This window comes from Myotis myotis, unplaced genomic scaffold, assembly GCF_014108235.1.
Source record: "Myotis myotis isolate mMyoMyo1 unplaced genomic scaffold, mMyoMyo1.p scaffold_m19_p_7, whole genome shotgun sequence".
NCBI lineage: Eukaryota > Metazoa > Chordata > Mammalia > Chiroptera > Vespertilionidae > Myotis > Myotis myotis.
The window spans coordinates 32,901,156-32,926,405 of NW_023416379.1; the positions used below are offsets into that span (position 1 = coordinate 32,901,156).

A 25,250-nucleotide genomic window follows, 5' to 3' on the forward strand; every position below is an offset into this window, starting at 1 on the left:
TTTTGATTATACTTTGGTGGTCATCAGGTACCCATCTTATCAGACAAAATATTGATTCCATTCTATGTGCTTAATATAAGCATTCCATGTTGTAAGATGAAATTTCCATATTCAAGGAATGCACGAATGAATGAATGGCACATATATTGGGCTATTGACCAATTTAACGAGGAAAATGACTGACGGCCGTTGCAAAATTCACAAGCCTTGTAAAATGATTGATAAGAATGTAATGATAAAACTTACTAAGTAAAAACTAAAGAAAATTAAATATTTTACAACCATTATAAAAATCAGTTCTATAAGATACCTTCACAAATTACATTTTGAATTTTAAAACTTAAGCTTTATATATACCTTAAAATTTTGCTTACATCAGGCTGTGTTTCTTCCACTGCCAGAGACTTGGAGACCCCTGCGTAGACTAGAATAACCCACATCAGGGGAGAAGCTTGTCTGTGTGCCATTTGGAGTTCGGTGATCCCCCAGTACATCCTTGTATTGGAGAACATTTTGACTATTTTAGATGCAGTTGGCCCACTATGCTTTGTTTATATGAATTCGATCTCGTTGATAGGTATTTTTGTACTGTGAATTATATAGCCATGATTCATACCCCTGAAAACTGAGTTTTTAGGAAACACCACTGTACACTTCATAAGCATTTGAAGAGAATGAAGTGTATGAAATAACTCACAGTGTATTTTTTTGAGTGTGTAATTTAAAAAGGTAGCAACTTCACTTATGTTTTTTTATATTTTATTAACTGAATGACTGAGTAGTTTAATAAAATCTAGTGGCATTTCATACATTTTATAATAGTTTTATGATGGATACTCAATATAGGTGCTTTAAAGAAATCAAGCTCAAAAATAAAAGTCAATTTCATTAATTAAAAAAAATGTTTAGGGGGAATCTAGGTAATTGGTGTACTAACACAATTTCCGGGTGCTAATTTTAAGAGCACACGTAGCTCTTTGCAAGTAATTTATGGTATTTAAATCTTGGGCTAGTTCCAGAAGGCTTAAAAGCCCATGAGATATTTGGAAACCACAGTTTATTCACTTACCTGGGTAGTTTTGTGGTATGTGAGTGAGGATGGGAGAGTAAGGAATAAACTCACTTTAAAGCTTTGGATGAAAGAGAACATGATTATTTTGGTGTGATGGTACCAGCAATGATTGAGCTAGGTTGTAGAGAAATATGTTTGTTGACATTTAAATGGGAGAATTGTCTGTAGGAAATAAGAGATCTGTAACCATGATTTAATAATCATATTTTCTAAAAAACAATATAATACTAAAGATTGCTCATGTGATTTGATCTAGTGACTAAATATTACATAGTTATTTACCCGATATATGTGTCTGATAAATATGTGTCCACAAGGTCACATCTGTGTGAGAGTTCAAAATAAAGTCCTTAAGATATATATATATATATATATATATATATATATATATATATATATATAAAATATACTTTATTGATTTTTTACAGAGAGGAAGGGAGAGGGATAGAGAGTTAGAAACATTGATGAGAGAAAAGCATCGATCAGCTGCCTCCTGCACACCCGCTACTGGGGATGTGCCTGCAACCAAGGTACATGCCCTTGACCGGAATCGAACCCGGGACTCTTCAGTCCCCAGGCTGACGCTCTATCCAGTGAGCCAAACCAGCTAGGGCAAGATATATATTTTTTAAAAGAGTCCTTGAGTTCTGCTGGTGTTGCACAGTGGTTAAGTGTCAACCCATGAACCAGGAAGTCACAATTCAATTCCTGGTCAGGGCACATACCCTGAGTTGCTGGCTCAATCCCCAGTAGGGGGCATGCAGGAGGCAGCCTATCAATGATTCTCTCTCATCATTGATGTTTCTCTCTCTCCCCCTCTCCCTTCCTCTCTCTGAAATCAACAAAAACATATTTAGGAAAAAAAAGTTCTTGATGTTTGTTACTGACTTGACTGATGTTTTGGCATTGTGAACTTTTTTTAATGCCAGTGTCTTACATCAACTTCCTAGAATCAGAGCCTGAATTGAGGATTCTTATGAACATGATTTATTGAGAAACTTCTAAGTGCTGAGAGAGGGAAGCAGAGAAAGAAGCTGGACAGAGATGGGATTTCAGGGGAAGTCTACCCTCAGCCTGATTCCTTAGGGAGTGGGGAGCCCTGGAAGGTGAATTACATTATAGAACTTGTCCTGCCGGAGAAAAAGAGGTTACAAACTGATGGGGGAGCAGGGAGCAGGGAGCAATCAGCCATCAGCAGTCTTCTAGGCATCTCTGGGGAAATAGCTCCTCATGGGGAGACAGCCACGCACAGAGATGCCCCAGATAGGGGATAGGTGAATAGTTTTGTAAAGGGAGTCTGGGCATCTGGTATACCAGAGAACCACTTGATGAACTGGGAACCTGTATGTTTTTGAGTTATTTCCTTGCAGCAGCTATTGGAGCATCAGTCACAGTGATTTTGACAATTAGAGAGGCTTATGGAGAGCAACAAAGTGATTGAGGTTTCCTTTTAATAGATCCCAGGGGGTGAAATCGGAAAGGATTTATCTCAGAGAAGAAGCAGAAAAGAGTTTAATCACTTTTCTCAAGTATATGAGGGATTATTAAACAGTACATCTTCAGGATGCACTGAAGAGTGTTTTATTTTGCTTTATCTCAACTGAGGGCAGAATAAAAGGAAATGAATTAAAATTGCAGCTGGAGGGGATTTGGAGGAGATATAATACAAATGTTCTTCCAATAAGCACTCTTAGAAATGGGAACATTTTAGAATATCTCTCCCTACAGGTCTTTAAGACAGAATAAGCATTACTCTACTAACGATGGCCATTCCCTCTAAGAATTGTGTCATAGACTTCAAGTATAAGAAAACTATAAGACTAGGAAAAATAGGATGTAAGAGAGTATTTCCTCCTCAGACACACACACACACACACATTAAAATGTCATTATTTAAAAAATTCTTGGAATTAAACTAACAACTTATAAATTTTATTATATATATATTTATATATATTCTCAATTGAAATGATCAGTTGTTTTTTCTTCATGAAATTATATTTAAGTCAACACTTCTTAAGGAGCAAAGTGGAATATAAAAATATAATTATAAATAAAACCAGGTGGGTTTTTTTTCCTATAAAATGTACTTTAAAATTTTTAGAGATTGTATTTTGTAACAGGATCACTAATAAAACACATAGCCTGTTGAAATTAGGATAACTATAAAAATAAGTGGCCAATTTGGAATCTATATTAGAAGAAATACAGGTACTCTTAGGCCCCAAAGTAAATGATGGAAATGAACAGATAGCAGAAGAAAAATATTAATTCTGTTTATGATTGACTAATTAGGAATTTGTCTTGTTTTTAAAGATTAAGTTTATTTAGTGGCTCCTAGGAGTCTAGGCTAAGGCTGAGTATAAAAGTAGAGCATAAGCCCTGGCCAGTGTGTTCAGTGGTTAGAGCGACAGCCGTGCACTGAAGGGTCACTGGTTCGATTCCTGGTCAGGGGCATGTACCCGGGTTGTGGGTTTGCTCCCCACCCAGGGTTGAGGCATGTGTGGAAGGGAACCAATTGATGTGTCTCTCTCACATCGATGTGTTTCTCTCTGTCTCTCCCTCTCTCTCCCTCCCTACCTTCCTTCTACTCTCTCTGAAAAGCAATGGAAAAGATACCCTCTGGTGAGGATTACAAAAAAAAGTAGAACACAGACTTGGAGTAAATAAGTAACCCAGGTTGCTTAGGTGGCTGCTATCCCGATAATACAGTGAGAAATCAGCATTGCAGAAACCAGTATATCAAGCATTCTGGTACATAATGTAAACATTCTACAAAGATTAGAACAATACTAATGCAATGCCCTAAAGTACTAGAAAGATTAAAATGAGATTACTGCCCCTAATAGCAAAAGCGCAAATGCCTGGAGTCAGTGTGAGCTCTCCTTTATCTGAGACCACGGGGTGATAATAAGGCTATGGTAATGCGTCTCTTGCGCAGGAGCAGGGTGCTAAGAGCTTCCCTGCCTTCTTAATTCTGGTAGAGTTCCTGTGAGATGGACTCACTGTCATGCCCATTTTCCTGATGGAAGAACTGAGGCACACCTCTCAGCTGCTAAGCTCTTGCTCTTTAATCAATACTGTCTGCCTCCGCCTGGTCTAGCTCCTGTCACATGTGCCCACATAAAGATTTTCATAGCAGAGGTGATGCTTTGGAAAGCAGCTGGAGGGACATTGTCAGTTTGGTGGCTTTGCCATGTCCACGGAGCCCCAGTGGTTGAGGGCAGTGTGACACCATCTCCTGGGCTGTCAGGTCAGATGTTTCCATTGTTTGGTGGCTTTATTCATGGAACAAGATTTGATCAGTGCCTTAAATTCATATATAAAAAGTGTTTTATAGTAAAATTTTAATGCAGTGATGGTTTCATTGTAGCATGTAGCAGAGTTAAATTTCTGTGTGTTTTATGAAAACACACCTGGAACTTTTCACATTTGCCAATTTTCTATAATATTTCACTTGTCTTTTTGTGTTTTTTAAAAAAAGTAGTTTCTAAACACCAACTCTCAATGTCTCTGCACATATTCTAGATCCGTTGTTCTTTTCCTGTCACCCACAAGGGTCCCCAGTAAATCCCATTGTATCTATTAGGTGTTAACATTGAACTGGTCACTTAAACAGTCTAGAACAAGAAGAACAAATGATTTTAAAATATCAGTTTCAGGCTTTCACTGCTTTGTTCAAATGTTCATAGCCTACTGTATCGTGTCTTCTACAAAGAGAGGTAATTCAGAGGCCGAATAGCAAACAAATTTTGCTATAAAATTTACATTGAACTGTGAGAGATGAGTTTTGATGTCAGAGGGAGGAAATCGAGGTTCTTTTTGGAAGACAGAATACAAAGAGTCGGTGTGGCTGTTGCTTTAAGTCAGATGAAAAGCCACAGGGCAGGGTGTGGGTCTTTCCTTTGGTTTTGTGAGCCTGGCCTTTGGCTGGCTGGCACTTTGTCACCTATAGTGGCACGAGGAAGGTGCCACAGTGTTCTCTCTGCTGCTTGGTAGACAGTGTTGGCGATTATTTCCATTTCAATCTTCTTTTTCTTCTCGTGGCAGCTCAAGGAGTATGAGGCCCAGCACCGGCAGTCAACTGCCTTGGACCCTGCTGACTGGCCGGAAGGCTCTTACCCCACATTCGATGGCTCCTCAAACTGCAATGTAAGTTTGCTTTGTCTTTGAGCATCCTGACCACCTCTAGTGAAAAGGGACGGCCTATGCATTTCAGCCTTGCAATGACTTCCAGCAGTTAACTTTCACCAGGACCTGAAAAGGAGTGGATCTTCCTACATGTTAACCTAGTGTTCTTTAAACAATAGAAACTCATCTAGTCAGAATTGGACTATTTCTGCTGTTTTTCTTTTCTAATTGTAGTAATGTACACATAACTTAGAATTTACCATTATGCGCATTTTTAAGTGTTTGTTTCAGTAGCATTAAGTGTATTCATGTTGCTGTGCAACCAGCACCACAGTCCACTTTCAGAGCTTGTTCATCACCTAAAATAGAAATCCCATAACCATTAAATAATTACCTCCTCTCCTCCTCTCCCCACAGCCCCTGGGAAGCGCCATTCCACTTTCAGTCTCTGAATGTGACTATTCTAGGTTCCTCATATAAGTGAAATTATAATATATTTGACCTTTGGGGTCTGGTTTATTTCACTTAGCACAATGTTTGCAAGGTTCATTTATGCTGCAGCATATACTTCATTCCTTTTGGTGGATGATTAAGTGGAATAGTGATTCTGCTGTACATAAAAACTGCATTTTGGTTATCCATTCATCTGTTGATAGACACTTGGAGGTTCCCACTTTTGGGCTGTTGTGAATAATGCTGCTCTGATCATTGGTATGCAAGTATCTGTTTGAGTCTGCTGTCAATTCCTTTGGGTATATACCTAGTATTGGAATTTCTGAATCAGAAGGTAGTTCTGTGTTTAACTCTTTTGAGGAACCTCCAAACTGTTTTCCATAGGACTAGGCCATTTTACATTCCTGGCAGTAATGTGTGAAAGTTATAATTTATCTACTCCCTTCCCCTATTTTTGGATAATAGTCATCCAATGGATGTGAACTAGTATCTCATTGTCATTTTGATTTTCATTTCCCTAATGACTAAGATGTTGATTATTGTTTTATGTGTTTATTGGCCATTTGTATATCCTTGGAGGAATGTCTGTTCAAGTTCTTTGTCCATTCTTGAATTGGGTTTTATTTTGTTGTTGGTTGTTAAGTTGTGGCAGTTCTTTATATATTCTGGGTGTTAAGCTCTTATTGGATACACGATTTGTAAATATTTACTTCCATTCTATGGGTTGCCTTTTCATAGTCTAATTTGTACTTTTCTTTTGTTGCCTATACTTTAGTATCATATCCAAGAAATCATTGCCAAGTTTAAGGTCATGAAGGCTTTCTCCTATATTTTCATTTAAAAGTTTTATAGTTTTAGCTCTTGAAGTTTAGTTCTTTGACCCATATTCGGTTAATGTTTGCATATGATGTAACATATGGGTCCAGCTTCATCCTTTTGCAGGTAGGTATCCAGTTTTCCTGAACCATTTTTTATTTTAATTTTTTATTGATTTCAGAGAGGAAGGGAGAAGTAGAGAGAGAGAGAGAAACATCAATGATGAAAGAGAATCATTTATTGGCTGCCTCCTGTACAACCCCCACTGGGGATCGAGCCCACAACTCAGGCATGTGCCTTTGACCGGAATCGAACCTGGGACTCTTCAGTCTGTAGGCCCGCACCCTAGCCCAGTGGTCGGCAAACTCATTAGTCAACAGAGCCAAATATCAACAGTACAACGATTGAAATTTCTTTTGAGAGCCAAATTTTTTAAACTTAAACTATATAGGTAGGTACATTGTTATTAACTTAATTAGGGTACTCCTAAGGCTTAGGAAGAGCCACACTCAAGGGGCCAAAGAGTTGTATGTGGCTTGCGAGCCGCAGTTTGCTGACCACTGCCCTAGCCACTGGGCCAAATCAGCTAGGGCGAGAATTTTACTTTTCATTTTCCATTTTTGTGGATTATTATTCATGCTGTTTTAATGTGACCAAAACAGTGCTTCTTAAACTACAAGTTCCACAGGGATTTTAGGAATTAAAATTCCAATGTTTCAAGTCTGCATTTCATGGTGCCATCATCAAACTGGCAAGTCTTCTGTTATGGACTAGTTTTGTTTGTTAGGGCATCTGTTTCTTAATATCTGGAAGCAACTCTACCTTCACATAGTCAGCCTCTTTCTTCTGTCTGTGATCCACATAGCCAGTCGTATTTCTAAAACATATCTTTTTCCTTGCAAGCCTGTGTTTTTAAAAAGGCTGATTGTTTCCTGGTTCTATCCTATACATTCCAAAGTTTTTGGATGTGATCGTGCTTTAAATCAATTTCTCCACTCTCGCCTGTCACCTCCTCTCCCAGTAGTCTCCACTCCAGCCACATTGGACCCTGCATGCGTTACTGAATGCAGCTTGTACTTTCACGCTTTCTGTTTTCGTTCAGGCAATTTTCTTGGCCTAAAATGTATTCCTTCAAATTGCAGGTGAAAATTTATGCATCCTGCAAAGTGAAGCCAAACTGCCTATGAAACTTCTTTTAACCTCCTCATGTAGAGTTGATTGCCTCCTATTCTGTGCGTTTGCAAAACCAGCTTTACATGAAGCCTGAAGTTATACTAGGGTACTAGAATTCTTTGTTACATATTCCTACCCCCTCGGACGTTGTGAGCTCCTTGGGCAAGAAAGGCATGCTGTGTTACTATGTCTCTAGTGAGTGCCTAGCTTCGTGTCCAGCACATGTTGTGTGTTTGAAAAATGTTTAGGGAACAAAGTTGTATTTGAATGTTTTTGCTTCCTGGCTGCTTTGGAGCATGTTTTATGTTTTGCAACTACACACTCAGTCTTTGCCTTTGTTTACAACTAAGCAACAATTGATGGCTTATCAGAAGTAAATAGAACCCCCCTGCTACCTTCTTTTCCATGATTTCTAGAATCCAGCACCAGATTTCCATTGCAGCTAAGAAAAATCCCCAAAAGATTATTAATTTGGAAGCCTTGCCTGGGTTGCTCTCGTGTGAAGGAGACTGAGACGTTGCCATTTATGATAATAAATGTGTTATGCGCTGGCCAGCAGCATGTCCTGGGACTATGAGGTAATCAAAAGAACCATGGCGGTGGTTTGCAGTGTGCCTTTTCGGGTCTCTTATTCCCAACTCCTAAATCTAACATACTATAGATGTACTTCATGAACCTAAGGAATCATGAAGAATAAACACAGTAACTCAGGACTGATGTGAGTCAAACCCAACTCAGGGAAGAACACAAAGACCCGGTTGTCCACAGTAGGTCCTTTAGTGAGACTCACTGTGCACTGTCCTGATTAATAGCATCTGAGTCTAGGGAGGGGGAGAAGACTGTCCATTCAGAGAACCAGGACTGTCTTAACACCCCACACACTGAGATGGCACGGCGAGAGGCTTGGCTCATTTCGAAAACAGTTAATATAACTTTAGTGCTCTAGCTTTGAGTGAGGTGCTAAGAAAGCATTCTTTCAATATATATATCTATATATATATCTATATATATATATATAGATATAGATATATATATATATTTCTTTATTGATTTCAGAGAGGAAGGAAGAGGGAGAGAGAGAGAGATAGAAACATCAATGATGAGAGAGAATCATCGATTGGCTGCCTCCTGCATGCCTCCTACTGGGGATTGAGCCCACAACCTGGGCATGTGCCCTTGGCTGGAATTGAACTTGGGACCCTTCAGTCCACAGGCTGACGCTCTGTCCACTGAACCAAACCAGCTAGGGCAAGAAAGCATTCTTCTTTTTTTCTTTATTGATTAAGGTATTACATGTGTGTCTTATCCCCCCATTGTCTCCCTCACCCACTCATTCCCTCACCCCCCTGGTGTCTGTGTCCATTGATTAGGCTTATATGCATGCATACAAGTCCTTTGGTTGATCTCTCCCCCTTCCCCCCACACTCCCCTATCTTCCCTCTAAGGTTTGATGGTCTGATTGATGCTTCTCTGTCTCTGGATCTGTTTTTGTTCATCAGTGTATGTTATTAATTATATTCCACAAATGAGTGAGATCATGTGATATTTATCTTTCTCTGACTGGCTTATTTCGCTTTGCATAATGTTCTCCAGTTCCATCCATGCTGTTGCAAGTTGTAACAATTCCTTCTTTTTTACTGCAGCGTAGTATTCCATTGTGTAGATGTACCAGAGCTTTTTAATGCACTCATCTGCTGATGGGCACTTAGGCTGTTTCCAAGTCTTAGTTATGGTGAATTGTGCTGCTATGAACATAGGGGTGCATATATCCTTTCTGAATGGTGTTTCTAGTTTCTTGGGATATATTCCTAGCAGTGGGATTACTGGGTCAAATGGGAGTTCCATTTTTAGTTTTTTGAGGAAACTCCATACTGTTCTCCACAGTGGCTGCACCAGTCTGCATTCCCACCAGCAGTGCACGAGGGTTCCTGTTTCTCTGCATCCTCGCCAGCACTTGTCATTTGTTGATTTGTTGATGATAGCTATTCAGACAGGTGTGAGATGGTACCTCATTGTCATTTTGATTTGCATCTCTCAGATGATTAGGGACTTTGAGCGTGTTTCCATATGCCTCTTGGCCTTCCTTATGTCCTCTTTCAAGAAGTATCTATTTAGGTTCATTGCCCATTTTTTGATTGGGTTGTTTATCTTCCTTTTGTTAAGTTGTATGAGTTCCCTGTAAATGTTGGCGATTAAACCCTTGGTTTGTTGGACTTCTTTCAGAGGGTGAACCAGAACCATCACCTCGTATAAACTCTCAGAATGAATGGGTTCTTCTTAAAAGGCGGACATTTCATTCCTTGAGCAGTTCTTTGTTTGTTTGGGGGATATCTACGAAGTGCTTGCTGTGTACCAGGCATAGTGCTCAACATTCGGGTTCCAAAGGTGGAATGAAGGAGAAAGAAACAGGCATACATACACTGCAGTGCGGGGGTTAAAGTCACCCCTGCAGAGACTCAAGATGCCATGGACACACTTACACTATTGCATTTTTAGCAAACTTGCTTCATAGATGCCTCAAAGATAAAGTCAGCCAAGCCTAGTTGGACAAAGGGCCAGGAAGACCATATGCTCCCTCCAATTCAGCACCATCTTCCAGAAGCTCTGGGGGATGATTTCCCTGTCTGCTGAGGGATGTAGAAAAGACAGGCTATTCAGCAATGGAGAGAGTTTTCTGAAACTGTATTATTGGCCCCGTGTATTTTGCTAGCTGACTTTCTGCAGTCACCCTGTTCATGGTCACTTACAGTCACGCTGTTCATTACTACAGCCACCCATGGTTGGCACTGAAGTTCACTTGAACTTCACTGAAATCCTTCACTGAAATCACCCCTCTTACCCTGACTTCAGTCTGTCCTGTGTTTTTGTGGAAACTCGAATGAAACTCCATCCAAAATATTCCTTCTCAGTTATTCTGGATTTGTCGGATAACAGAGTAATTAATCTCAGATAATTCCCCGTGTCCTACTACGGCTGCCATGGCTTAGGCGCTTTGATTATCTTTTGTGCAAGAGTTAGGGTTTTTTAGTTTTCTATCGATTCTTTTCTGTACTGAGATGTAAATAGCCCACTGGCCATAGCCTGGAATGCCCAGGCTATGGAAGTTTTGGGGATCATAAGGCCTTTGTCACCAGACCTCAATGCCTATATTGATGTCTGTCCTGCTTTAGGATTTCATTTGCATTGATTTATAGGCTTCCCCACCCCCATAACTGGCATTAGATAATTGCATGTTGCTTCACAATACATCCATGGTCACATTTCTGGTCTCCAAGAATGTAAAGTACTAAAGATAGTTACCAAGGGAAGTGAAAAATAGCTTTCTCTTTGCCAGAAGAGAATCAGTTCTCTGCTGCTTTTCGTTAATAATAAACTTCTGTCGTGAGTGTTCGAGTTGTTAAAAAAAAGTTTCTGGTCGAGCCCTTGATTCCTTGTTAAATATCTGAGTGTTTGTTTTAATTTTTTTTCATTTTATTTTGGTAAATTTTGTTTTCATTTGCCTCCTTCAGGGGAAAGGTTATAAGACTTCTCATTTTAAGCTTTCAACTTCGTGCCTGGAGGTTCAGTTTACCTTCTGGTTAAGAAAATGCTTAAAGAGAGTGTGCTCTCCATCTTTGGGGTTTATTTTTTTCCCGAGGCGTAAGTTTTAGTGAATCATAGTTTTTATGTTTCTATAAAATTGGTACTTAAGAGTCGGTGACCTGTACCTGGTGCTTAAATAGTAATGAAAATGCTTGCAGTGAAGAAACATGAGAAACTGTCAAATGGTAAATTATTTGATCATGATGCTATTTAAATTATCTTCTAAAACCTGTGTTGTATAAAGAAAAAAACTGAAGTGACAATAAGGCCAGTAAAGCTCCAAAACTGTTAGAAGCCAACGGTAAACATCTGTTTTGGTCCCGTTCCGTTGTTTTGCTTTATCCAGAAAATGTTCCAGAAAAAGTTGGAATTGTGTTTCTGTGTCTGGAGCTCTTTAGTAGGATGAAGCAACCACGGTGAAATATTTTGTAGCTGAGTTATTTTGTAGAGCCAGTCATCATTTCATAACTGATCACTTTTACATTTGGGGAAATTCAGAGTTGGAAAAGATCTGTGAGAAGAATGCTATACTGATGTCGTAACTGCGGTGTTATAATAATACCTTACGTCCGTGTGTGCATCTCTTTAGAGCCTTTCATTCCAACTCTAAATATATCTTTGCCACTAACGTGGCCTGAGCTACAGGGGAGCCAGGGAATTGAACTGTGTTTAAAGTTTTGGGTAACAGAGAGACAGAACACCAGGTGGCCATTTCTTCCTTTTACAAAGTACTATTTTAAGTGTTTCCTTGATTCAGGACTTTCAAGGTCTCCACTAAAATATCCCCGTATTATGAGATATTTTGGGTGGCATAATGCAAGATTGTTCAATCTTTTGGGAGCCTTCTAAAATTATGAACCATAAACTTGTGTCTTACCAGCAGACATTTTACTCAGGCTTATGGAGACATTTCACCTGCCTTGTTAGCTACCATTGTCTTTAAGCCAGAGATTTCCGGTTCAATGTTTTGGTAGAAAAGGTGGCCACAGCCTTCGTCTAACCTAGAGCTTCCCAAGAGCTAACAGGCTGAAATCCAGGAGAACCTCCCACAAAGTTACTTTTCTGATAGTTCTTACAGTGAATGGCTGAATTTCTGTTATGGCCAACGGGAAGGCTAACGGTTCAGTCACTTCGTGCTCACGAGTGCCCCTTGCAGAGTAGAGTGGAGTGCCCTTCTGTTCCTCTGAAGGTCGTCCATGTATCCAAGGTGTCCTTGTTACATGTCCTGGGTCCAATAAGATGTTGAAAAGATTGGCTAGTCTTCATGTGTTTATTTTGAATATGTTTCTTTTACAGGGTGAATTTCTAGACAGTGTCCATAAAATAAAATGTATCTTGTTTTATTTTTATATTTCAAAGATATTAAAAGAAAATATAAATGAAATATCATTAGCTTTCTCCATTGGGGGGCATTCCTAAAGAAGATTCCTAAAGAAGACTTTTAAAAATGCCCAGTTGGTATGGTTTAGTGGTTGAGCGTTGAACCATGCACCAGGAGGTCACCAGTTCTATTCCAGGTCAGGGCACATGGTGGGGTTGCTGGCTTGATCCCCAGCAGGCGGTGTGCAGGAGGCAGCTGATCAATGTTGATGTTTCTCTTTCATCGATGTTTCTATCTCACCCTCTCCCTTCCTCTCTCCCTAAAATCAATAAAAACATTAAAAAAAAATAAAACATAAGAATGACAATACATGGTGAATATACAAATTTTTCTTCCACCATTAGATTTTCTCAGCGATTGAAAAAATACATGATTTTCATATTCTTGCTGACTTTGAGTGAATAGTTACTGAATGGATAACTTATGTGAAAATTAACATATACCACAGTATTAGAGTTGGCATTATGGGTTCAGTAAAGGCATCTGCACAAAACGGATGACCATCTGCCTACTTTTAGGCTCTTATATTATTGTGTTTTGTAAGAACATTTAAGAGAGGGTAAATTCCAAACATAAAAATAACTTACATTTCTGAATAAACTGTGCCTTTAATGGCTTTTTAAAAATATCTCTTTTGGTAGAGATTTTTTTTTTTTTAAATCCTCACCCGAGGATATTTTTTCCCATTGATTTTTTTTTTCCCCAGAGAGAGTGGAGGAGAGGGTAGAGGTGGGAAGAGAGACACATCGATTGGTTGCCACCCGTTTGCATCGGGGCCAGGGAGAGGACTTGCAAACAAGGAATGTGCCCTTGACCAGGAATCGAACCTGTCTGCAGGCTGATGCTCTAAGCACTGAGCAAAACTGGTCAGGGTGCTACAGGATTTTCCCCCTTAATTCTTATGCTATGGGTTTTAGCTTAAAGGCTTCTGATTGGCAAGGTCCGTTTTGATAGGGGCTAGAAAATGGGTCTGCTGTTGAAGTTGTGATGGTGATATTAGCTAGGACTAAACTTAGGATGGTTAGATGTTTTCTTCAGCTCTTTATTTCTTCTTTTTAAAATAACTTTTAAAAATAGGTTTTTATTGATTTTAGGAAAAGAGAGATAGACACATCCATTGGATGCCTCCTCCACGCCCCCTACTGGGAATTGAGCCCAAGAACCAGGCATGTGCCTGGACTAGGAATTAAACCTGTGACCTCTTGTTGCATGGAATGTCACTGAACTAACTGAGCCACACTGGCCAGGGCTGGCTCTTTATTTCTTGAACAGAGAAAGAGCTTTCATCATTTGACCTGTAACAGGACCAGGAGAAAGAGAAATATGGCCCAGCAATAATTTGCCTGAGGGCATTTACAATTTGCCTTGGGATATCAGCAGTTCTTTATACCATGCTTTGTGGCATTGGGCTCCAATAATCAACACTTTTCTAAATTTTCCTGAATGTAACTGTGTTAGAAGTAACTTTTGTTGATCCTGGTCTTTAAATGCATACTTGAAGCCTTTGGATGATTATTCAGACATTTATAGATACTTCGTAAAATTTTTTTAAAAAAAATTTGGCTAATGTACAGGAGGAAATATTGCTCTCAATTTTAATAAAAGTTATTTTGAGACTAAAGTGATAGTAAAATAAAATTCTCTTTCATTCCATGGAACAACATGCACAGAGAAGTGTTTGAGAAAAGTGAGTGTGTTCACACCAGCTAGAAGCTGACTGAGAAGCACTGCTTAGATGACTTGTCATTTCCCACATCACCCCCCCATCCCCAGCCTTCGCCCTGGGACCAGGGCCAAAGTTTGAGGCGTGTGTTTGCTGTGAGTACTTATGATCATCATATTTTAAAAAGTTAGACAAGAAGGAGGCTCTGGTCTTGGGAAAACCAGGCGTTCGCCAGCGTGGGCAGGCGAGGGAGCTGGTTAAGCTCACAGACTGGAGTCAGATGTTGGCTCTGCCATCTATTAACTCTGCATCTGTGGGCAAACTGCTTCATCTCTTTGTGCCTCAGTTTCCTCCCCTGGAAAACAGGGGCAAGCATATCTATCCCATATAGGTGTTGCAAGGATGAAATGGCACAAAGTAATCAAGGAGGGTCGGCTTCTAGTACGTTCCATGAGGATATTCTACCTTTCCATGAGCTGTTATTCTTAAAATACTTGAGTTCCCGTAAAAGTGCTATTTTTGTGCATACCATTAACAGGGTAGCAATGCTTATACTGAGCAGAGAGGCTGGACTTGTCAGAAGCTTAATGCAAATAGTGCATGTTTACTTGGTTATGCTTTTACCAATCATGTAATCAGTTTATTTTCTATTTCAGAAGGTAGTATTGTGTAAGCGGGCTTAGAGGCGAGTCCGGTATGATTTCAGTAAGCGTGTTTGGCCTCAGGAGTACTGTTTAGGAAGCATAAGCAGTTAATTGTACTGAACTCATCTCGGGCCATAGAGCGCTCATAAGGTGTGGGTGCGGGCTTCTATCCTGTTGTGTTGAAAGGCACTCTCAAAGCGACCCCAGAAATAACTGGAAATTTGGTTCTTTGCACCTGGCAAGCTAACCAGGTACCTCTGTTACCTCCCCTGGTTTGCACAATTACAGGGAGTTGAAGGTGTTGCCTGCAGACCCTCTTCCACATACTAAGGGCCACATGAATAAAGATAAATAATGACAAAATGACTTGAACGTAGCAGTTTTTTAAAAGTATGTTATTGTTGATTTCAGAGAAAGGAAGGGAGAGGGAGAGAGAGACATCAGTGATGAGAATCATGGATCCGCTGCCTCCTGCATGCCTTACACTGGGGATCGAGCCTGAAACCTGGGCATGTGCCCTAACTGGGAATCAAACCGTGTCCTCCTGGTTCATGGATCAACATTCAACCACTGAACCACACCAGCTGGGCTGAGGGTAGCTATTTTTGAAAAATTTTAAATTTAAGATAGTGTTTGATACAGCCTGGTTTGTTGTTTCTCACGTTAGGAACCGGAGATACTAGTCTTTGAACTATAAACACAGCAATTTCATTTGTTCAACCCAGTACCTGAAAAGCAAACAGGATATACCACATTTCCCCTGCTAGCTGGTTTTATCTTAAATTTTGATTGTAATGTAATCTGAGTTAAGGTTTGGCATGTAGATTTGTAATGCCAGTTTCTTACTTTGATCTCGGGAGTAACCTCAGGGAGGTTGGCGATAAGAGAGGATTTTGATCACTTGATTAATGCTATTGATTCATTACATGTTAATTCCTGCTTAAATCCTTTGCTGTAATGACAAACCTTGGGTAACGGATGGGTTGGAGAGATGCCCAGGCCCTAGGGGGTTCGTGAGTAGGATCCTGACTGAGGGCTTCCCCAACCTAAGCTAAGGTATTAAAGTCACAGGCTGCCCATCCCTTCAGGTCCATTTGAATTTTAAGTCACCACAGTTTCCCATTATAGCAAAACTCCTATCACTAGAGTCAGTCATCAGACAATGCCATTCCTTTGAAAAGCAATATTTTAAAAGCCAAATATGAATTCACATTATTCACAAGATAATTTCTTTAGAAATATCCCCTTCTTCTGTTCTCTGTCCCTTTTCCTTATTGTACCAGACCACACCCTTTGCTGTCCTAATGTTGACTGTACTATGTTACTAGTATGATGCTAACAGCATTGCCTGCTTAGTTTGTAACAGGACACTTCTTACCTGGCACTTTTGATCCAGAGTGTAGGTGAAAGAATGTCATCTTGAATATTCTTTTACGTATACATTTTGCATTTATTTAGTACCTACTACATGCCAGTCCCTATACACAGGGAGCTTGTATTTAAGAAGAAGAGAATACAGTGGGTAGCGTGAGTGGGGCCTTAATTGGGATATATCTACTAGTATGTAGTGCAATGGGTACACACAGAAAGTCCCTTAAGCCCCTGGGAGGGGAGCGTGGAAGCCTCCCCAGAGAAGGTGGCTGAAGCCCAGTAAGAGTTCACCAGGAGACCTGGGAGGAACGTGTGTCAGGGAGAGCAAGGATGTGGAACCGTTTTTCTGCCAAGGGCCATTGGATATCGGGCCATATAAAATTATTGACTAAGGAATTAGCCTGCTATATTTGGTCAAACATTTAATTAACTCACCCCTAATGCCTTGGCAGGGCCAGACCAAATGATTTCACGGGCCTTATAGGGCCTGGGGGCCAGACATTCCCCACCCCTGTGGTAGAGAGAGCAGCAGGGTCAAAGGCCTAAGAAAAGAGCTGGGTAAATCTTAAAACTTGTGTCATAAGAGAAAATGGATTTAAATAATACTGCTTTTCTCCATGCCAGTATTTTGACTTCTTTGTTCATTCTTATTAACAAATTTAATTGAAATTGGCTGTAATTGGTTCTTTTGGCCATCTATTTTCTTATGATTGCAGTTTTAAAATATATATTCATGTTTTTTATCTTGAACTCTGAGGTCTCATTTCATTGAATTCATCTTTCTATTAAATTACTAGAGGCCTGATGCACAGATTCATGCACTGGTGGGGGTCCCTCTGCCCAGCCTTCGCCCTGTTGCAATCCGGGACCCCTCAGGGGATGTCAAAGAGCGGGTTTCAGACCGATCCCCACAGGCCAGGCCAAGGGACCCCACTGGGGCACGAATCGGTGCACTAGGGCTCTAGTATGCATATAAGATCTTTGGTTTATCTCTTCCCACCCTCCCCCCTTTCCCCCTTCCCTCTGAGATTCATCAGTCTGTTTCACGTTTCCATGCCTGTGCGTTGGGTGTCTGACCCCTGGTGGTCAGTGCATGTCATAGCTACCAGTCAAACAGTCAGTCGCTTAGGCTTTATAGAGAGATTTTATAGAGTGAAACCACTATCAGGAATTTCTTCCTGTTCCTTGAGTTATATATACTTTTTGTGCTAGAGAGATGGGATTAAAAGATAAGGTCTTTACGTTTTTCTGTGTTTTTTCTCTCTCTTTTTTTCTTTCCTCCTTGCTCTAGTTTGTTTGAATAGTTGTCATGCCTTTAATGCCTGGGTGGCTTGGATCAAATTTTCTATCTGTGCTGATAAACTGAGGACTACCTTTTGACCTTTTGCCATGTTATCTGCCAATAGGTTGTTTTTCTTTCTTTCAAGCTACATTGGAAGGCCTTATTTTGTGGTCCATTTATGTCTGTTAGTGCTGTAGCCTCATGTAATGGGCAGGGAAGGAGGAAACCCACTGAGGTGGAGAGTTCCTCCTTGGGATACCTGCGCACTGCCTTCTCTCACCTAAGATTTTGCTAAATGTACTGTGTTATGTTTCAAGCTGCTTAGTTCATGGATAGGGGAATGGGTGGGGCATAGCCAGTCTGCCTTAACTCATCTCTCCAGTTCCCAGTGAATTTCTAGAGACTTTATTTCAATCAGGCTGATCCTATTGACTTTCCCCCTCTTCACTCATTACTCTGCTGAAGTCATTTTCACTGAAAAATATAAAAAAGGCCACACAGTTTGTGCTTCTTTCCAGAGTTGAGGTTATAGGAAATAATTCTCAAGATACCCACCCATTTGGCTATCGGAAAAGTGAGGGCCTTTTCCACTGGTCTTCAGAAATTTGTTTCTTACCTTGATCATGGAGTTTTAAAGTTTATTATATTCCCTTAAGTTCTTTTCCTTGCTTGGTGACCCTTGGTAGAATACTTTCACTAATTTTCACTAATATATATATTAATTGATTGTGAAGGACATTCTATAGTTCAGTTTTCAGCAGTCATCACAGACCTGATAGTTTTGCCCATTAGATAACCGCAAACAACCTCTCTAACTCTGATTCCTTTTCTAAGGATTCAGCCTAAATTTCGATAATTTGAAGTAAATTTGCTTATTGAAGCAATTCAGTTGAAGTAAATTTGCTTATTATTTACTCTACAAACCAAAGGAGAATTCCATTAAGGTTATAGATTGTGACTCTAGGAAAGGACATTGGCTCACCTGCCTCCACCTTCAACAGATGACTGTGCTGATCTGGTGACCTCATTCTGATTGGAGGAAAGAACTGGTGTCTGCACCTTTCCTCCCACCATGTGGCTCCATCAGTTCTCTATATTCCTCCACGTCGTGTGCCTAGGCAAGGCTCTTTGGCAGTTCTGTCCAAGAAGCCATCATGCCTGATCCATAAACCAGTCATTCTGAGATGCCGTAAAAGCAATGTGACTTTGTGAACACCACCCAATCCCATAGGAGACTTACCGCTCCTGAGATGAAAACTTGCATCAGCTCCAGCAACTGGAGCCTCAAACGCCTATGTAATTGCCCTACTTGGCAATCCCCTTCTGAATCATCCCTTTTCCATAGCACAGACTATGTGAAAATCGAATGCCCTTGGGAATGAGTGGGTTTGCTGTTGTGCTGGAGTCTGACACAATATATTTGCTTTAGGTAACACTAAACCCCCCTCTTAGCAGAGGCACCTCCAGGGCTGTTGACTGCCTTCCCACTTCTTTGTTACCTTAACTCACCTTTTATATGAACAACTGGGTTCTCTGACCTCTGGACAGGGTGACATAATCTCAAGCAGAGAAATCTTCCAAAGATTTACCCAGCAAAGAGAAAGTCCATTCTCTTTCCTCCACTTCCCTCCTCCTCCCCACGCCCCTTTAAGGAGAAGGAAAGACATTTGCTCTGCCCCAAGATAACTTGCAGAATTGTGGTGGGGGCTTACCTGCATTCTGAGTTTCTCTACACTTGGTTGGCTGTAGGGCTCCTGAAGTCTTATATAATCTTTCTTCTCCTCATGGGGAAAGTTACAACATTATTTGGGGGTGATTAAAAACCATTCATGAGTTTAAGAAATAGAGTAGAGGTTATTGTGGAAGGTAGCTTTTATTTGCTGCTCCTTTGCTTTTAGAATTTTTTTTTTAAACAGTTTCTTAAGTGAATTAAGTGCTGAAAACTCTTTGCCTCCTAGGGGATGGTATTATTACCTCAGATTCTCCCATATTTTTTACAAATAAAAGTATATAATTTTCTCCTCTTTCGCCCCCCCCCCCCTTCCTTCAGATCTGGTGACAACTAGTTAATTTTGAAACTGCCAGAAAAATTATTTCAGTGTTACACTGCACCTCTGGGAAAAGAATGGAATCTCATTTCTTTTCCCCATATGCTGACAAAAATCTTCTCATTTCAGAGGGCAATGATGTCACCAGCTAATGAGCAAAATATTTCTCACTAAACAGATGAGTCCTTCCCTTAATCCTTTGTGAAATAAGTAAAAAAATCCCCGCAATGTGTTTCATATTTTATTACTCGGACAACTCATAAACACTTTTTAAAGTGATTCTGGCTTCTTTAAAGAGCGAGACGAATTATTTTATAAACACAAGGAATAACATTAACCGGATGGCTGTGACTGGGAGGCCCCTCCCACAGCCACTGGTGACAGAGGGGCTGATCTTAAACATACATGCCTCCTCGGAGCCAGGATGCTGCCCCCAAGGTAGGGAGTGACCTTGAATGCATCACTTCTTGGCCTAGTGGAAGGGGATTAGAAATATTGGAGAGATTATGAAACCCAGTTTGGAGAAGAAGGGCCTAAAGCTGTTGTTGATTGCTGTCACATGCTGTTTATAAGGCAACAGCATCAGCCTAACTCTCCTTTGTCCAGATACACAGGCATCACAGGCCAGGGGTGAGAAAGGAGTGGGGCCACAGGGCCACCTAAAGGCTGGACATCTAGGCTCACATAGGAACAAGGGAATGCCCCCACCTATGGCAAGTGTCCTTCCCCTCACCGAAGCATCTGTATTTCCCAGCCAAAGGTGAACTCTTCCACATTCCTAGTCCCCATATCTCTTTGATCCTCTCATGCATGTATCACAGTTGACTTATATGAATCATATTTCTGAATTTCTCTTGGGCTCTCATCCCAGAGTAAAAACTTTGTAAGTTCATGTAAAGCTAACTTACACATATTTCTATGCTGCATTCTTGATTCACTGCATTCATTCATTCATTCATTCATTCATTCATTCATTCGTTTCAATTAGGAAATATTAGCACAGACAGATACTATTTTTACTTATCTAAGTGGAAAAGAATACTGTAATGTTCAGTGTTGGCAATTGTGTGGGGGAAATAGTCACTCTTTTAATACTACTCTGACATTTAAAAAACAATACAATGCTTTTTCTGAGCAGATTGTTAATGTGTATCAAAAGGGCTCAGTGGTTGAGTGTTGACCTATGAACGAGGAGGTCAAAGTTTGATTCCCCATCAGGGCACATGCCCAGGTTGCAGGCTCATCCCCAATGGGGGGTGTGCAGTAGGCAGCCAATCAATGATTCTCTCTCATCATTGATGTTCCTATCTCTCCGAAAGCAATGAAAAAATATTAAAAAAAGTCCTAAAGATAATACCCATTCACTTACCCATCAATACTATAATCTAACCATCTGTTCTATAAAAAGGATGTCAGATGTCTTAGAAAATTTACTGTATATTGTTCATCAGAGCATTGTTTATAATATTGAAATATTAGAAACATGCAAATATCCAGTGGTGGGGGTATTGTTTAAATTATGGGATACTTTTGTGACTACTATTGAATTATTAATGTATTTTATTGTTGAATATTTGTTGACATAGGAAAATGTTCAAAGTTCTAAAATGTAGGTTATAAAACAGTTTGAACAGTATTTATTGAGAGCTTCAGGGTTTCTCTAAAGAAAACCCTTTGAGTCACACTGGCCCAGAAGGTCACAATTATAAGCAGTTTATTTCTATTTACACTGTGTTTTTATGTGAGGGAGGCTTTGGAGACCCTGATAGTGACCTTGGGAGGTGGAGCAGCTAAAGAACGTGAGGTCATTGTTTTTTGTAAAAGCAAAACAAAGTATAGAAAAACAAGAGTATAGTGTGTGTGTGTGTGTGTGTGTGTGTGTGTGTGTGTGTGTGTGTGTAAAACAGGTGGGTGGGCATAAACCTAAAATACTAGTACTTTTTCTATTTAAGCAAGGGGATAAGTGATTTCTCATTCTCTGTTTTGTGTTTCTGTGTTTCTGCATTTTCCAAATTGCCTATAATTAAATACATATCGTGTGCAATGAAATATAAACAAATCTTACTAAAATACAGATAGAGAAATGAATATGACACTGCTCATTGCCCTCAAGAAGTTTAGTGGAGGGCTAAGTATACTTTGCTCTAAGTCCTATGTTAAAGCCTGTGTAGATTATTGTACAACCACACAGCCTAAGGAAAATGAGGAGGAAGGCCAGGAAGGCTTTCCAGAGGTGGTGGCATGTGGGACTGAATCTTAAAGGATGAGCAGAAGCTCGGGAGGTGGATGGGGTGGTCAGAGATATTTCCAAAAAGGAAACATGCAAGCGCAAAGGTACACAGGCATGTGAGAGCGTAGGTATTTGAGATGGTCAGAGGGTAAGAACCAGGAGCAATAACAGGCCCTTTCCACATAGTATCTGCATAGTAGAGTTCCTGGAAAAAAGGGTAGGGCTCTGACCATGCAGAGTCATGTTTCATGATAAGTCCTTTGGACTTTTGTCCTGAGGAACTAATGAACAATGAACAGTAGGAGTTAAGTCTGTCCTCAGCAAATTTGCACACCTACTGTGTGCTAGGGAAGCTCAAGTCCGCCATCCAATTAATAAGACCAGCCATACCCTCTCCTCAGGAATTTTGTCCCTGCTGTATCCACCTTCCCTCCACCAAGAAGCTTTCCAGAGAGGTCTGGCCAAGCCTAGTCCTTCAAATATCCCATAGTATATTCTGATGCACAGCAAGGGCTGGGAGCTACGGGCCCGGAGAGTTTAAACCTCCTCATTCCACATTATGACGCACATATGCAGTGAGGGCCCATGCGGTGAGGCCTTCACGGGCACTGTAAATGCCAGGAGGGGGACAGACATGCTCCCTGCCCCTGTGGACCTTCCCATCTTCTGAAAGACAAGCCTGTGTTGGGTGCCCACGTGATGGTTAAAAAGGGGTGTTTGGGAGGAGTTGGCTTCTAGGGGTTCTCCCTCCGCTTTCCTCACAGAGCCTGGCTCAGTTACTGCCCAGCTTCCTGTAGATCTCACGCTGATAGAGGTTTCGCTACCTACCAGGCTCCAGTACTTACCTTAAAGGTCATCTTTCATCTTCTCAGGAACGCAGGACGTTTCTCTCTGCCTATTTGAAAAGGAGAGAAGTTAAGAAACACGTCCAAGGCATGTGCTGTCCACCAGTGGCATAAGGGGCCAGACTCTAGTTCCTAAGTCTGCTCAGAATCTACCTTTCAGACCCAACCTCAAATGTTGGCCATATCACTAGCTTTCACATGTTTTCTTTGCCTTTGCTATTTACTCAGCACCTAAAACAGCAATTTGGAAGCATTGAAACTGGTCTTGTTTGAGTTTTAATCAGAAACAGACAGCAAGCACTTACTGAGTTCTAGTTGTCGATCATACATAGGCAAGTTTTCAAACAACACACTAAGGTAACTGTTATTTGACTACATTTACATGGAGGGATACCAAGACCCATAGAAGTGACGTGATTGGCTGGAGAACTTAGAAATTAAGCCCAGGTTGTTCCAGCTCCAAAGACTTTGGGCTTCCATCTTCTCTTTACCCCACTCTCATGGGGGCATCCGCATTTTCTTAGTTTTCTTCAAGTAGCAAATTCAACCAAGGACTTCTGCTGACCGTGTTAAGGAATTTGAAGCATAATGTTGCATGCAGTGTGGTTGTCAGACTTGGGTGAAGAAAGCCCTCGTAGAGGTGGGAGGTGTAGGAGCAAACCCATGAAGTCTTGGATTCTGCCTCTGCCATTTACCGTCTGTGAAATGAGAGCGTGCGTCTAAATACTTGGCATGGTGCCTGGGAATTGGGAGCATTTGGTGTGGACGGGTGTTGGAAGAACATGCCAAGAAAGTACCTGCCACACTTGGTGGCACATGTGGGCCCTCACAGGGCAATGGGAAGGTGGCTTATGTGAAAGCAGAGCGGATTTGTGAAATGGGGAACTCAGCAGAATAGGGAAGGTGTGGCGAGCCGTTGCGGGGAGAATAGGAAATCCCATAGGGGTAGGAGGGAAAATTTCTGGGGCAGAAAATTGGGGGATTCTTGCTGAAGAGTGAGAGATGCCACAGGGGCCCGAAGGAATGAGCAGGAAAGGTGCCCAGGAAAAGGGGGTGACCTCTGGCGGTCAGTGGCACAGCCTGGGATCTCCTCATGGGAAACCTGAGTGTATTTGTGTTGTGTAATGTCCTTCCAAGAGAGGGAACTTTACATAATACCTAAGGAAAGACCCACACAATGTGAGAGGCACCCGGGAGTGGGCAGCTCATGCTGTGCAGTGGGCATGTACGGCTTTCCCAAGTGAATGACTTAAACCCTGAAAATACAGACACGCCTGGCAGCCCATGACATGGAAACTTCACAGGGGTCCTCAGTCCTGTTTGCTTAGATGGCGGCGTTCTGCTTAATTGACAGCATGTGCTCGTTGCTCCCCAGCCCGCCCAAGAAAATTCAATGATCCTATTGCTCCCATTTCTAGGAAACAAGAGAACTCGGCTGCTCTGAGGATTGTCAGGACAATTTGGAAAGGCAGTTTTAGAAGTGACCGTGGAGGGGAAACAGTCCTACATGGACACCCGTGGTTAAAATAGAAAAAGGAGTGAGAAAGTGGCAACTCTAGGAGAAAACCAAAATCATAAGTTTTAATTCAGTAATTTCAAAAATAGCCATTGGACGGTGTCTATTTTCAATCGAGACTCCTTCTCTCGGGCTGTTTAAAAGAATATCTGCGAAAGAGATCTTTTCTCAGCCCAGCCACTTGTGCGGGTTGGTCCTCGTCCGGATTTGCTCAGCTCCTCGCGTTCTTTTTTTCTGTCTCTGGAATTCCATAGACAGTAATTAAGGAACTGGAGGCCAGCGGGAGGTCAGGGAGCCTTCGTCAGTGAAAACAGGGATTGTTTGCCACGTACAACACTCCCTTTTTTCCTTGTGGTGAATAGAAGATTTGCTTAGAGCCGATGACTTATGCCTTTCTTACAAGTTATGCAGTTAGCGAGGAACTGGGCACTCCGCAAGCAGAAGGCAGCTAATTGAATCCAGTGTCCTCGCTTTTTCCCCCTTTCGGATCCTAAACTGTGCCGGTGGAGCCTGTCTGATCATGTAACTCCAGAGGAGCATGTTCCAGAGTTGCCTAATCCTCACTTTGAGATCAGAGTTGAGGGAAGGAGAGTGAAGACGTTCTCACAGTGGGGAGGGGGTGGGGGTGCCGGACGTGCTCCAAATTACCCTTTCAGCCTGCTCAATGCCGAAGCCGGTAAGTTCTCTGGGTGTGTTTCATGCAGAAGGGAAATGTGCTTTCTGTCAATTCAAGGGAAAGCCCTGGATTGCTCTTGGATTATTCCTGCTTTGATGCTTTTTTCGCTTCCAAGTCCTCTAGATTTGTTCTTCTCCCCTTGTTTACTTCCCTACCTTCTAACTCCGAGCATTCTCTCCTAGCCTGCTCACCCAATAACAAGGCATCGCTTTTGCAGGAGAAAAGTGAATATTATGCTGAGAACTCAGTGAGAATGCGAGGGATGGAGTGCCCAGCGGTGGGAACTCAGTTGTCAGTTGTGGAGGCTTTCAGCGGGAGGACGCCTTCAGACAGCCTTGCAGTTGCTTTTCCTAAAGCTGCATCCGAT

General features: G+C 41.2%; 1 protein-coding gene across 19 annotated transcripts in view; it reads left to right on the plus strand.

Moving 5' to 3' along the window:
* Nucleotides 1–25,250, plus strand: part of SASH1 (SAM and SH3 domain containing 1) — a 293,144-nt gene that overhangs the window by 227,902 nt on the left and 39,992 nt on the right. For 16 of the 19 annotated variants that reach the window (XM_036316354.1, XM_036316362.1, XM_036316358.1 and 13 more), the window contains one exon: nt 5,123–5,224. The exons of 1 other annotated variant lie outside the window; for it this stretch is intronic. In XM_036316354.1, the coding sequence (XP_036172247.1) occupies nt 5,123–5,224 (102 nt within the window). Of the gene's footprint in view, nt 1–5,122; nt 5,225–24,856; nt 24,884–25,250 lie in introns of those variants that run through there. 2 more of the 19 variants (XM_036316373.1, XM_036316375.1) reach the window with 1 other exon arrangement.